Raw genomic sequence first — 12,716 nt, 5'->3', positions numbered from 1 at the left:
CTTCATGTTCTTACCCCAGTCTGGATCAACTTCACTGTTGCAATAATTTACCCCTTCAGGTAAAGGAAACAGATAGTGACCACACCCACAGTTTTCGAACATCTGAGCTTGGAAACAGGAGCGCAGACAAGCCTGCAAAAAGGGGACAAGGAGCCATTTAGAACTGGGACATGCTCTCACGCTGATCAGTGCATCAAAGAGTGCAGAGACCGCTCCCAGATGCCTTCCTACCAGGGCCTATTCCTCCCACAATGAATGGAAGATTTTGGAGACTTATGTTAGGAAAAGCTAATTTTGCACAGGGAGCCAGTTTTGCTGGTTTAACAAGCTGAACTGCATGGTGTGACTTGAGGCTGATGGTTCTTACAGGTGGAGTGATAAGCATGTACAAATCAGAATGCACTGGCAGACTATGGAACTCAGTAGTAGCGAATGGTTTGGTTTACAATTCCCAGCTGTTAAATCTTTGCTTTAGAACTCCAGCTGGCTTTGCTTTGCACTTTTACTGCTTTGATATCTAGTGATCTCAAAGCTCTTTACCATGGTGAGTAAATGGTAGTAACCCCATTTAACAGATGGAATAATGGAGTCTCAGAGAGCTTAAGCAGCTTACCTCTAGTCACACACAAAACTGATTATTTAGGGTTGCTGGGGAGTTATATGAGGTTTCCAAACTGAAATAAAAAGTAAGTTAAACTAAACCTATGGACCTTGACATTATTTCTTGGCCTTATATGGCATATTCTTTATTTTCCTTTGATTTATGAACATTGATGGATAGTATCCCTGACTAGGTGGTGGACTCCATTTTTCAAAATCCTTCTAACTTCTATTAAAATGTGAAACATTGGAAAGTTCTTATTACAGAGAGCAGCTCTCTGAAAGCTGAATTTTCTTCTCCACCCATCCACATCCTTCCCATGAGACAGTCATGGCTGCAGCTTACCCTATGATCGAGGCTGCACGTTCTGATTAGCCTTTCAGTCTCGGGCCATTGTGAAGCAGGATGATACCCCTAAGACATTGGACTGGGATATTTGATGAAGGAGTGAGAGAAGAAATTGGAGACTAAGAAAAGAGAAAAACCCAACACCTCCAGCTGAATGAAGGGAAATGTCTAAGTATTTTACTATAATTAGTCATAGAGCAATGAAAAAGTTCCATTTTGATGACAAGTCTTTAAATGTCCCTTGGGAGATATGCATTACATATGGACTGAGGCAAAATTTAGAAACCGTTAAGCTAAGTATTATTTATTAAGTACTGATAGTGTCATTTCAAGTGTCCGCTTCATTAAATATTTTAAAATTAATGTAAAGGGGTCTAATGAAAACATGTATATTGTTAGATATGTGAAATACCTACTACTCCATAGAGCCCATCCCCAGGCTTGGGAGGGGTGTGTTAATCTCCAAGCCAGCTGTAAATGACTCAAGCAAAAGGGCTTCTGCTGTTCCACAGCAGTCTGACATTTGTCATGATTAGGAAATATGTTCTGCTTAAATATCCCTCAGTTCTCTTGTATTCCATTAGGCCTAGTTACAGCCTTGTGAGTTTAGAAACAAACGCTATGAAAAGCGCAATATAAATGCTAAGCAAACATATCTGGTTTCTCTCCCGTCTTTGATTCTGAAGAAGAAGAAAGGCCTGGGGTGAATTTGCATTTCCATCTAGTGAAAACCAAACTTCTGTTTTCAGTCTCAAGTGAAATAAATTCTTTAAGGAAAACAAGATAATGAAAGAACAAAAGTGAAGTCTCCATGAGAGAGCCACGTTTGTGTGCTTAGTTCCTGTCACAGGCATCAGCCTTTGTGCCTGCCTGTCTCTGCAGAAGGCAGAGTTGTTAGCAGTTTAAAGTTGTAGCACACCTAAGTCAAAAGATAATATTTATACAGCTACGTAGACCAGAGATACCTTTAACTTCCCAATGCCTATGAAACAGCAGTAATCATGCTGTTTCCCAAAATAACTGAATATTACAGTCTGAAGGAAAAGTAGATAATCTTGAATGGCTTCCTATCCAGAATTGTGGTAGCTGTTTATGTTGCAATCCACCCAAGACTGTAGTAGTTATTCTAGACTGATTTTACCCTCCAATATTCTAACCGAAGTAGCCTGGGAAGTATACACTGATTGTTCAATAATCCCTTCTGAGTCCAAAGCACATCCCTAGTGCACAGGTGTAACGATTACATTACAACTCCAGGCCCATTGGCTAGTTAACTCACTGTTCTATAATAAAAGGATTGCAGTCAATCATCAGACACACACAAATCAAACATTATCCTCTCACGACCAACAATGAAATTCTTTCCTTATTGACACTGTGTAAATATCACAGTACTTCTTTACAGGAGACCTGCAAAGGCAAAAATTGGTTTGTGCCTTTTGCTGCTTTATGATGACAAAGGGTCAGTAAGGTGTGAGATTAACAAGCTATATATTGTCCTGTTGGTGATTTAGCTGAGAAATATCAGGAATGTAGAGGCTTGTCAGCGCTTTTTCTGCTGGCGGACTCTAGAGAGGCCCCAGCTGTGGACTGGGAGCCTTCTCAGCCCTTGCTTAAGTTGTGGAAGAAACAGATGTTATCCAACAAAAGTAGAAATTTCAAACTGTCCAAATAAAAATTCTCTTCTCACCCCCTCAGGCAGATACCTTCTGGGTATCTGTGGGGCCATAATGCTTGTCAATAGTGTCTTGTAAGAAGAACAGAGCAGAGAAGACCTGAATGTGGGATGTGCTCAAGCTGGATAATTTCTCTTTAAGAAGTGTTTCAAGCCCCCTTTATCCTTCATAAAGAAGCAAAAAAGGGGGTCACACCCATTTTCCCCCTTTGTGAGTCACCTTTAACACACTAGCCATACCCCATGGCAATTCGCACCGTGCCCCGCCTCCAAAGGGATAGCCCCCAGACAATCTGCTAAAGCAGGTGCAGGCCCAATCCTCCTCAGCTGCTCCCTGCCCGCTGAGTCTTTACTGTTGGCTCCTTTCTATTGTCTGACAAGGACGTTTGCAACACAGGAGGCAGAACGGTCATTCAGCAGCTCATCCTCTAGCAAACCCGTTTGTTGTCCTGTGCACTGCTCTGCCAGGAGGGGTGTCCCCTAATTAAGTCTGACTTTGGGATCACTGGACGACAAGCCCCTTTCACTCTCTCTCTGTAGATAAGGCACAAGGACTTTCAGTTCCTTGAAAGAATCATCAGTTTTCCTATAGGCAGTAGGAGCCCCGGCTAGGATGCCTCCATTCCTCCCCCTCTCCTCCCCGCCAACAGCTCCATTTCATGGGAGAGGTCTGATTTCACAGTCTGTGACCTGTTTTTCACAGCTGTGAATTGGGTAGGGTCATATGGTAGCTTCAGGGGTAATTTATAGCTACAGAGATTCTGGGCCATTTCTGCTCGGCTTTTGTTATGCCCTGCTAGAGTCCTGCTAAGTGCCGCAGGCGGTGGAAACCCAAGTGGCCTTAGAGGTGGGTGAATTGCAGACACAGCATTTAGGACGGGAACAGGAGGGGACATTTTGAACATTGTGGTTGGAGTCACCCTATTGCTGCCTTTGCTCTGATTTCAGGATGGATGGGGGCCTCCAGCCATGGGGCTTCAGAGGGAACTCTATTCTGGGACGCTCAGCCCCGAGACAGAAACTGGGCAGCAGTGTAGAGGCAATGAACAAAACCAGACAAAGCTCACAAGTGCTGCCCGGCTGGACCAAGGAGGTAAATCACCCTGCTCTCCACCAGCACTATTGTCCTGAGTTTGTTCTCTGATGTTTTGCAGGGACACTTGTCCCTTAGGGCTCCCAGCCTTTCTAAAGCCCTAGGACATCCTTCAAACAAAACAGCTCTCTGGTACTTTCACCACATTCATTTTGGTTTTGTTCTGGCCAACAAGTTCTCACTGGGTGAGAACATCTCACTTGGAGTCCTTGTCCATCTTGGCATTTCTCTGGGCCCCATGTGCAGGCTCCACCTTTGCTTTATTCATTGTTGAGTTTTCCCATTACTTTACTGCTAATGCACTTATTTTGGTACATCACATTTTGTTGCACCCTGCAATTTATGTGGGAACTTTTGTCATTTCCCCTTTATGGTCTGACCCTTTAATCCATTCAAGTTTGCCCAACAGTTTGCCTGTTCTTCTAAAATACACTCTACTGGAAATCAATTTACGTTCTGTACTCCTTTTCTGTTCTCTCCAATCTTCTTAACAGTTTTTATCTGGCAGAGACAGACAAGCAAGCCTTTGGATGCTTGTCTGAAGGTAAGTAAAAGGGAGGAAAATTGGGAGGGATCCAATGAGAATGTATAATATATTGGAGGATGCACAGATATTCTAGATTCTGACTGCTTTGACTTGTGTATAATAATCATCCATGTCACCTGAGCTCCCACAGTCTCTTCCAGGGACCAAAAGCACAACAAAAACATTTTGCTTTTTCGGTTTACAAATAGCTGTTTTGCTTGTAAGTTGCACTTATTGGAATTCTGTGCAACCATAGGGAATGTTGCAAGGCAAACTTGCTAGGCTACCGCTTTGCAGAAAGCTACAGAACAGCAAAAAAATAAAGCTTCCAACTGGACAGAGTGAAAAGAACTATTTTCCACCATGTCTTCACTCTGCTCAGCAATCTGTGTAGTAAGATTGAGAGACAGAGAATTACATTGAACTGGATTCTCTGTCTAAGCAATTTAAAAATTCCTAGTGGCTTAATATAACTTGGAATAGATAAATTGTTAAGCTTTGATCCTGCAAACATGCACACCAATTTTCCAACTGAACTCATTGGGAACATTCATATGTATGAAGTTATGGACATGCATAATCGTTTGCAAGATTAGGGCTCTCATTTGTGTTTGTTTCTTGTGCTTCATGCTTAATGGTTATTTTAGAGATTCTGATCTATTACGTTTAACTTATTCTCTAGAATCGTTCATATAAATTAAGAATTTAAATTGCTTAAAAGATTTATTTTTAAATTGTTTTAATTAATAATGCTTTTTACCTGTATGGAGTAGGAGGTGTTATATTCATTATAAAGATTTTTTACGGGGACATCTGACCCATTCATAGTGCAGTCGCTGTAGGGATAACCCATCCGCTCAAGTTCATCCTGAAAGAAAACCAAACCCACCAAATATCTGTATGTTGTAGTCATAGTTCCTTTCTGTCACATTTCAGAGTAGCAGCTGTGTTAGTCTGTATTCGCAAAAAGAAAAGGAGTACTTGTGGCACCTTAGAGACTAACCCATTTATTTGAGCATAAGCTTTCGTGAGCTACAGCTCACTTCATCGGATGCAGTGAGCTGTAGCTCATGAAAGCTTATGCTCAAATAAATGGGTTAGTCTCTAAGGTGCCACAAGTACTCCTTTTCTTTCTGTCACATTTGTTTGGTGCGAGACCATTTCAGACACGCAGATCCTGCAGTTTCCCTGAAATGTACAGTCCTGGAGAGGCTATAACATCCACAGGTTGCAATATTCAAGGAACATCATCTTTGGGAAATGCATGGCGCTGAACTGGAATTCTTTGGTGCTCAGGAGGAGCATGGGGCTTCCTGGATTACACAGCGAGGACCTCCTCAGACCCCACTGCTCTGTGACCCCATCTGATTGTCTCTGGGGGAGGATTAATGGCAGATCCATGGGTTCCACCCTGTCCCAAACCCCAGGTTATACGTTCCAGTGACAACTGCATTATAGCCCATAGAAGGGAAGGGGAGGATTGAGTGAGAAGCTGGGATCTATGATGAGGGGGTTGTCTTAGCCACATTCAATGCATGGTAAAGGCTGACAGAGGCACAGCCAGCAAGACCAGTAGTAACCAAGCAAAACACCTAGTACCTTATTCACTGAACGTACAGAAAGAAACATGACACCTGTTGTCTGTAGAATTCTAGGAAGATTATGATGTTAATGACAATTATAAGTATGCTCTGAAGACTAACGACAAAGTCAGTCAGGGAGTGTAACATTCAGGTAACTGCACCTTAGTGAGAAGCAGGGGGCAAGGAAGAGGTGCCCTGCCCCGAAGACTCCATCCAGTTACTTTAGCTGCAGTGTTAAATGTAACTGGACTCGCTTAGCACTGCAGCTCCTGACACATGGAGTGAAGAGGCAACAATTACCTAGGCTGCGGCTTTTGGCTTCAATAAATCAGTTTACCAGATAAGTTGCATTCAATCTTTCATAAACAATGTTCCAAGCCGTAGCTCGAATATAACTTGGCTGTTTTGGACTGAGCCAGTTCAGTTAAGATTGAAAACAAACTTGGCTGCTGCCCCATCAGAGAGTCTTACTTTCTCCGACAATTTGTTCTGATGAAATGTCACACATACCACTAATATGCCAATAGAAGTTTCTGTCCCAGACATGGCATAGATGCCCTGGTCTTTAAGAAACGGGAAACTCTTCTGCTCATGCAGCATAAGCCTGGCCCCAGCAGTAGATGTGAGGTAGGGAATGTAGTCTTGTTGGCTGATGTCCAGAATTAACTTCAGTCCTGTGGGCACCAAACACAACATTCAAAAACCCACAACATGAAGTGCAGCATTTATATATAAACATGACTGTTTAGAGGAACTCTCTTACTATGCAGGGAAATCCCTCTCCCACTAAGAGAGGAGAACAGACCCTTCATCCTTAGATTGACCATTGTTACACTTGTTAATGCTTTGAAAAGGACTCTTTCCTTCCCACACATTGGCTGAGTGTAACACCTGATTCTGTCAGTGTTTTCCCAGGTATTCAGCTGAGATGCACTTTTCTTAAAGTCATCCCATTATTCTGTGTTATACCCTTTGCCATTCCATATATAATCCATGTCCTTCTTTGGGATTTAGCCCCTTTCTAATCCTGGCAGACAGTTATCGTTTTCCTATCCATTCCCTGTAGCTCCAAGAACTCATTCAAAAGAACATAACGGCCATACAGGGTCAGACAAAAAGGTCCATCTCGTCCAGTATTCTGTCTGCTGACAGTGGCCAATGCCAGGTGCTTCAGAGGGAATGAACAGAATAGACAATCGTCAAATGATCTATCCCCTGTCGTAGCCCTATATGATACCATAAATCGGCCTCTTCAAAACATGTAACATCTTGCTTTCTGCAGATGAAACATTTCCCAGCTGTCCTGTTTCCTTTGTTCCTTGGGGGTTTAGTACTTACCAAACTCTGCTCCTGGGTTGGAAGAAATCAGGGCTTCCTCATCCATGCCCCAGTTAAAGATGTAGCAGTTGCCATGGTCAGGATGATAGATCTGGGTGAAATTTCTGTAAGAATCATGCATAGTAAGGTGTGACCCTCTAAGGTGGTAAAAGAATGGGACTAATTGATCCTATGTTTTGATATCTTGTAGTTGTGCCTGGGATGTACAGGTAGCTTGTTTATTTGCTGCACACACAAATACAACAGTTTATTCTGGTAGACGATGCTCAGTTCCTAAGTGGTGTAGTTTCAACCAAATTGCTCTACTGAAAAATAGCAGCAGCAGCTCTTTGTGGGACTTCAGAGAGACTCGTTTGAAGTTTTTCTTTTATTAATTTCCGTGGCAAGATTTCATTTTTTCCTATTGAATTTGACAGTGTCGCGGGCTCGTTGTCCCATAGAAATCCTTCCTGCTTCTGAGACAAGCATGGTGCTGGTTGGCAAAGGGAGCAATACACTAGGAGCTAGATCAGAGCTTCAGGTCGGTGGAGGTGCAGTGCTAACAAGTGTCTTTAATGGTGTGAATTATTTCAGGGCTCCTCACTTACAGGACCCTAAAGCACTGGGAGGAGGCTTAAATTGTGCCATCGATATGTTGTACTTAGCCAAAAACCCAAACAGAATTTAGAATATGGTATTTAAGGACCTTGTAAATAAAGTATTTTCCAGTATCAGTGGAGGCAGACTGGGGGAAGGGGATGTTCCACATTTAAACACAGAACTAACACGCAAGCGTTCCTTCTGGGAATGGAACAAAGTGCACAGGAGACGCTGTGACTTGAGCCTCAGTTGTGCCTACGGTGCGTCCTAGAACGGAGAAGTGCAGAGCTTCCCTGCCCCACAGTTGCTCTGGAAAGCCTCATGCCTCACGCAGGCCCAGTACCTCTAGAAGCACAGCCATTGTGATACCCACAGCACGGGGCTAGCCAGGGCTCATCTCCTCGGGGAGGTCACTGGCACTGCTTGGCTCAGGGGAGCACCAGGCCTGACCTTGCGCCGAGAGAGGGAAAAAGGTTCCTTGTAGCACCTACCCCTCGGCCCTCTTGCTCACCTGTGCAGGGTATAGACACAGTCTTGCCCACAGAGCCAGCATCTCAGAGGTACGTGCCGTCCCGTGACAGAAAGGAGCCTGCCTGGGATTTTCTATTGAATGCTACAGTGTGACATAAGTGTGGCACACCCAAATAAGTGCCTGGCTTAGGGCTGTGATAACTGACTTGCCCTAGGGCTGTAATAATTGACTTGCCAAGTTTAGATAACTACCCAACTATTTGTTTGTTGATAATTCTTGTAATATCCTGTACAGAGCAGTACTGTGGGAAGGGCTCGTTACAGCCCAGGTTGGAATCATACACTCAGTTCTGCAGAACTGCAGATACAAAGGGTTTGTCAATCACAAGGCATGTTGAGGGAAGAAGTGTACACTGGGCCAAATGCTGTGCTCTAGGGTTAGTTATTCAGACAAACTCTCACAGGAGCCATTTGAGCTCTGAAGGTGCTCGTCCCCTCTGAAAATCAGGCCACTTATTTATGTACTCGACTTTAGGGTGTGAAGTTTAAAGATTGGCCTTAGTTCCTTTTCTGGGGTCATGAGGAGTCGGTGACAGAGCTGGGATTGGGACTCTTCTGATTCCCTGTCCTGTGCTCACATCACCAGACCCACCAGCAGCGGGTCAGAGAGAAGGGATGACTGGATGATTAACAGTTGCTGAGCTGAGCAGAGCACCTCTCCGAGGTCTCCTGGCACCAAGGGAAGTTCGTACATTCTCAAACACAGATGGGCAAATACATCTGTTATGAGCATTGGCTCACAGTCTCTCCTCTGTTAGCAGGTAGAGCCCCCACTCTTGTCAATATAGGTTCCACTCTGAGAGCATGTGGAGGGTACAACCCTTCATAATAACGAGCGAACCCATCAACTTGTGTTGGAAGACTGCAGAGCGGACATTGGGTGTCCAGGCGCCCTGCAGAGTAACGGCTCTCACTCCATGCATGGAACTCCATTGATATCCAAATGGTAATCAGCAACCTTGGGAATATGCCCAGGGCAATTGGCTTTGTTGCTGACAGGAATAAAACATGCACAGACTCTCCACCTGGTACACAGACACACTGGCATTGTTCTGTGTTGGGACACTTGGTACAAATAAGACCGTGATAGAAGAGTAATTAAGTCTCTGTGCTTATGTTAGTTCCAAATCATCCACCAGTGACCGCAGGGTGTTAATCAGCAGGCGCATTTTCAATTACTCAGTCTGTACAAATGGAAGAAGGAAGATGAGAAAGATTAAGGGTCTAATCCTGCAGCTGTGAAGAGCACATAATTCCCACTGATTTGGAGGGGAGCTTGGAGTAGTGTTGATATTAACCAATCCATAATCACCCTGCAGCCCATGTACATGTCTGCTCTTTTGCTCCTTAGGGTCATTTCTATTGATTGACATGAATATTATACATAATGTAAATATTATAATTAATATTCACCAGCAAATTCCTTTGCAATGCTCCTATGCAGAATTAAATTGATCTCAGTTACCCAGACTTTACCAGCTAAGCCTTAAGTGTTGGCTTCTCAGTATGCCAATCTGTACATGTAATTAAAGTAAGAACACTATCAGATTTCACCAGTAGGGTTTTTCAAGTTGTGTGTTGGAGCCTGTGGACAAGAATGAGATACTATAAGCAGGGAAAGTGAACAAACTCAGATCAAATAAAGACCAACCTGCACCTGCTTCTAAAACTCAAACCAACCCCAGCCTGAGAATATTTTACTCTGCCCCTGCATGTCCACTGCAGCTGGGATCTTGACCTGCTGCTCACAAACCGGGAAGAATTAGTGGGGAAAGCAAAAGTGGATGGAAATCTGGGAGGCAGTGACCATGAGTTGGTTGAGTTCAGGATCCTGACGCAGGGAAGAAAGGTAAGCAGCAGGATATGGACCCTGGACTTCAGGAAAGCAGACTTCGACTCCCTCAGGGAACGGATGGGTAGGATGCCCTGGGGGACTAACATGAAGGGGAAAGGAGTCCAGGAGAGCTGGCTGTATTTCAAGGAATCCCTGTTGAGGTTACAGGGACAAACCATCCCGATGTGTCGAAAGAATAGTAAATATGGCAGGCGACCAGCTTGGCTTAACAGTGAAATCCTTGCTGATCTTAAACACAAAAAAGAAGCTTACAAGAAGTGGAAGGTTGGACATATGACCAGGGAAGAGTATAAAAATATTGCTCGGGCATGTAGGAATGAAATCAGGAGGGCCAAATCGCACCTGGAGCTGCAGCTAGCGAGAGATGTCAAGAGTAACAAGAAGGGTTTCTTCAGGTATGTTGGCAACAAGAAGAAAGCCAAGGAAAGTGTGGGCCCCTTAATAAATGAGGGAGGCAACCTAGTGACAGAGGATGTGGAAAAAGCTAATGTACTCAATGCTTTTTTTGCCTCTGTCTTCACTAACAAGGTCAGCTCCCAGACTGCTGTGCTGGGCATCACAACATGGGGAATAGGTGGCCAGCCCTCTGTGGAGATAGAGGTGGTTAGAGACTATTTAGAAAAGCTGGACGTGCACAAGTCCTTGGGGCTGGACGAGTTGCATCCGAGAGTGCTAAAGGAATTGGCGGCTGTGATTGCAGAGCCATTGGCCATTATCTTTGAAAACTCGTGACGAATGGGGGAAGGCCCGGATGACTGGAAAAAGGCTAATGTAGTGCCAATCTTTAAAAAAGGGAAGAAGGAGGATCCTCGGAACTACAGGCCAGTCAGCCTCACCTCAGTCCCCGGAAAAATCATGGAGCAGGTCCTCAAAGAATCAATCCTGAAGCACTTACATGAGAGGAAAGTGATCAGGAACAGCCAGCATGGATTCACCAAGGGAAGGTCATGCCTGACTAATCTAATCGCCTTCTATGATGAGATTACTGGTTCTGTGGATGAAGGGAAAGCAGTGGATGTATTGTTTCTTGACTTTAGCAAAGCTTTTGACACGGTCTCCCACAGTATTCTTGTCAGCAAGTTAAAGAAGTATGGGCTGGATGAATGCACTATAAGGTGGGTAGAAAGTTGGCTAGATTGTCTGGCTCAACGGGTAGTGATCAATGGCTCCATGTCTAGTTGGCAGCCGGTGTCAAGTGGAGTGCCCCAGGGGTCGGTCCTGGGGCTGGTTTTGTTCAATATCTTCATAAATGATCTGGAGGATGGTGTGGATTGTACTCTCAGCAAATTTGCGGATGATACTAAACTGGGAGGAGTGGTAGATACGCTGGAGGGCAGGGATAGGATACAGAGGGACCTAGACAAATTGGAGGATTGGGCCAAAAGAAATCTGATGAGGTTCAATAAGGATAAGTGCAGGGTCCTGCACTTAGGACGGAAGAACCCAATGCACAGCTACAGACTAGGGACCGAATGGCTCGGCAGCAGTTCTGCGGAAAAGGACCTAGGGGTGACAGTGGACGAGAAGCAGGATATGAGTCAGCAGTGTGCCCTTGTTGCCAAGAAGGCCAATGGCATTTTGGGATGTATAAGTAGGGGCATAACGAGCAGATCGAGGGACGTGATCATTCCTCTCTATTCGACATTGGTGAGGCCTCATCTGGAGTACTGTGTCCAGTTTTGGGCCCCACACTACAAGAAGGATGTGGATAAATTGGAGAGAGTCCAGCGAAGGGCAACAAAAATGATTAGGGGTCTGGAACACATGACTTATGAGGAGAGGCTGAGGGAACTGGGATTGTTTAGTCTGCAGAAGAGAAGAATGAGGGGGGATTTGATAGCTACTTTCAACTACCTCAGAGGTGGTTCCAGAGAGGATGGTTCTAGACTATTCTCAGTGGTAGAAGATGACAGGACAAGGAGTAATGGTCTCAAGTTGCAGTGGGGGAGGTTTAGGTTGGATATTAGGAAAAACTTTTTCACTAGGAGGGTGGTGAAACACTGGAATGCGTTACCTAGGGAGGTGGTAGAATCTCCTTCCTTAGAAGTTTTTAAGGTCAGGCTTGACAAAGCCCTGGCTGGGATGATTTAATTGGGGATTGGTCCTGCTTTGAGCAGGGGGTTGGACTAGATGACCTCCTGAGGTCCCTTCCAACCCTGATATTCTATGATTCTATGATCAAAACCAGAAATCCTGTGGGATATGTGGCTCTCGTATTAACTAGGGAGCATTGGAAATCTCTTGATTCACTGAGGTAAGCTTAAGAAAAGCAGCGACCCCCGGAGCTGCTGAAGCCTATTGCAGTAGCTTTGTCCATCACTAATTACAGGTCAGGCGCATGGTCTTCGAGGTTGAAGTTTTTGAATTGAGGTTTTCTTTTTAAAATTAAAAAATATTCTGCCATAAACCTGACTATGTGGGTTGTTTCCCCTGCTGCACTCCGCTCTCCCTGTGAAATAGACTCAAGTGTAGGCTCTGTACTGGCTGGAACCGCAGAGACAGAGCTGCAGCATGAACGGAGGTGTCTTTTCCCTTTTTTTAAATAACTGACTATTTAAGAAGTTACCTTAAATTTTGGTTGGAGGCT

The 12,716-nt window shown here is 44.4% G+C and overlaps 1 protein-coding gene across 6 annotated transcripts in view; it reads right to left on the bottom strand.

Moving 5' to 3' along the window:
* The window catches only part of LOC140918037 (epithelial sodium channel subunit beta), a 51,497-nt gene that overhangs the window by 15,683 nt on the left and 23,098 nt on the right, over positions 1 to 12,716 (bottom strand). For all 6 annotated transcript variants that reach the window (XR_012161060.1, XM_073361609.1, XM_073361606.1 and 3 more), the window contains 4 exons: positions 7,165 to 7,268; positions 6,337 to 6,500; positions 5,004 to 5,111; positions 15 to 132 (listed from right to left, as the gene is read on the bottom strand). Coding sequence is in view for 5 of the 6 variants with exons in the window: in XM_073361609.1 (XP_073217710.1) it covers positions 15 to 132; positions 5,004 to 5,111; positions 6,337 to 6,500; positions 7,165 to 7,268 (494 nt within the window). In the remaining variant the exon portion in view is untranslated. The remainder of the gene's footprint in view (positions 1 to 14; positions 133 to 5,003; positions 5,112 to 6,336; positions 6,501 to 7,164; positions 7,269 to 12,716) is intronic.

The sequence above is a fragment of the Lepidochelys kempii genome, chromosome 10 (assembly GCF_965140265.1).
Source record: "Lepidochelys kempii isolate rLepKem1 chromosome 10, rLepKem1.hap2, whole genome shotgun sequence".
NCBI classification, from domain to species: Eukaryota; Metazoa; Chordata; order Testudines; family Cheloniidae; genus Lepidochelys; species Lepidochelys kempii.
Note: the sequence above shows the minus strand (reverse complement) of the source record. Positions and strands in the feature narration are given on the sequence as shown.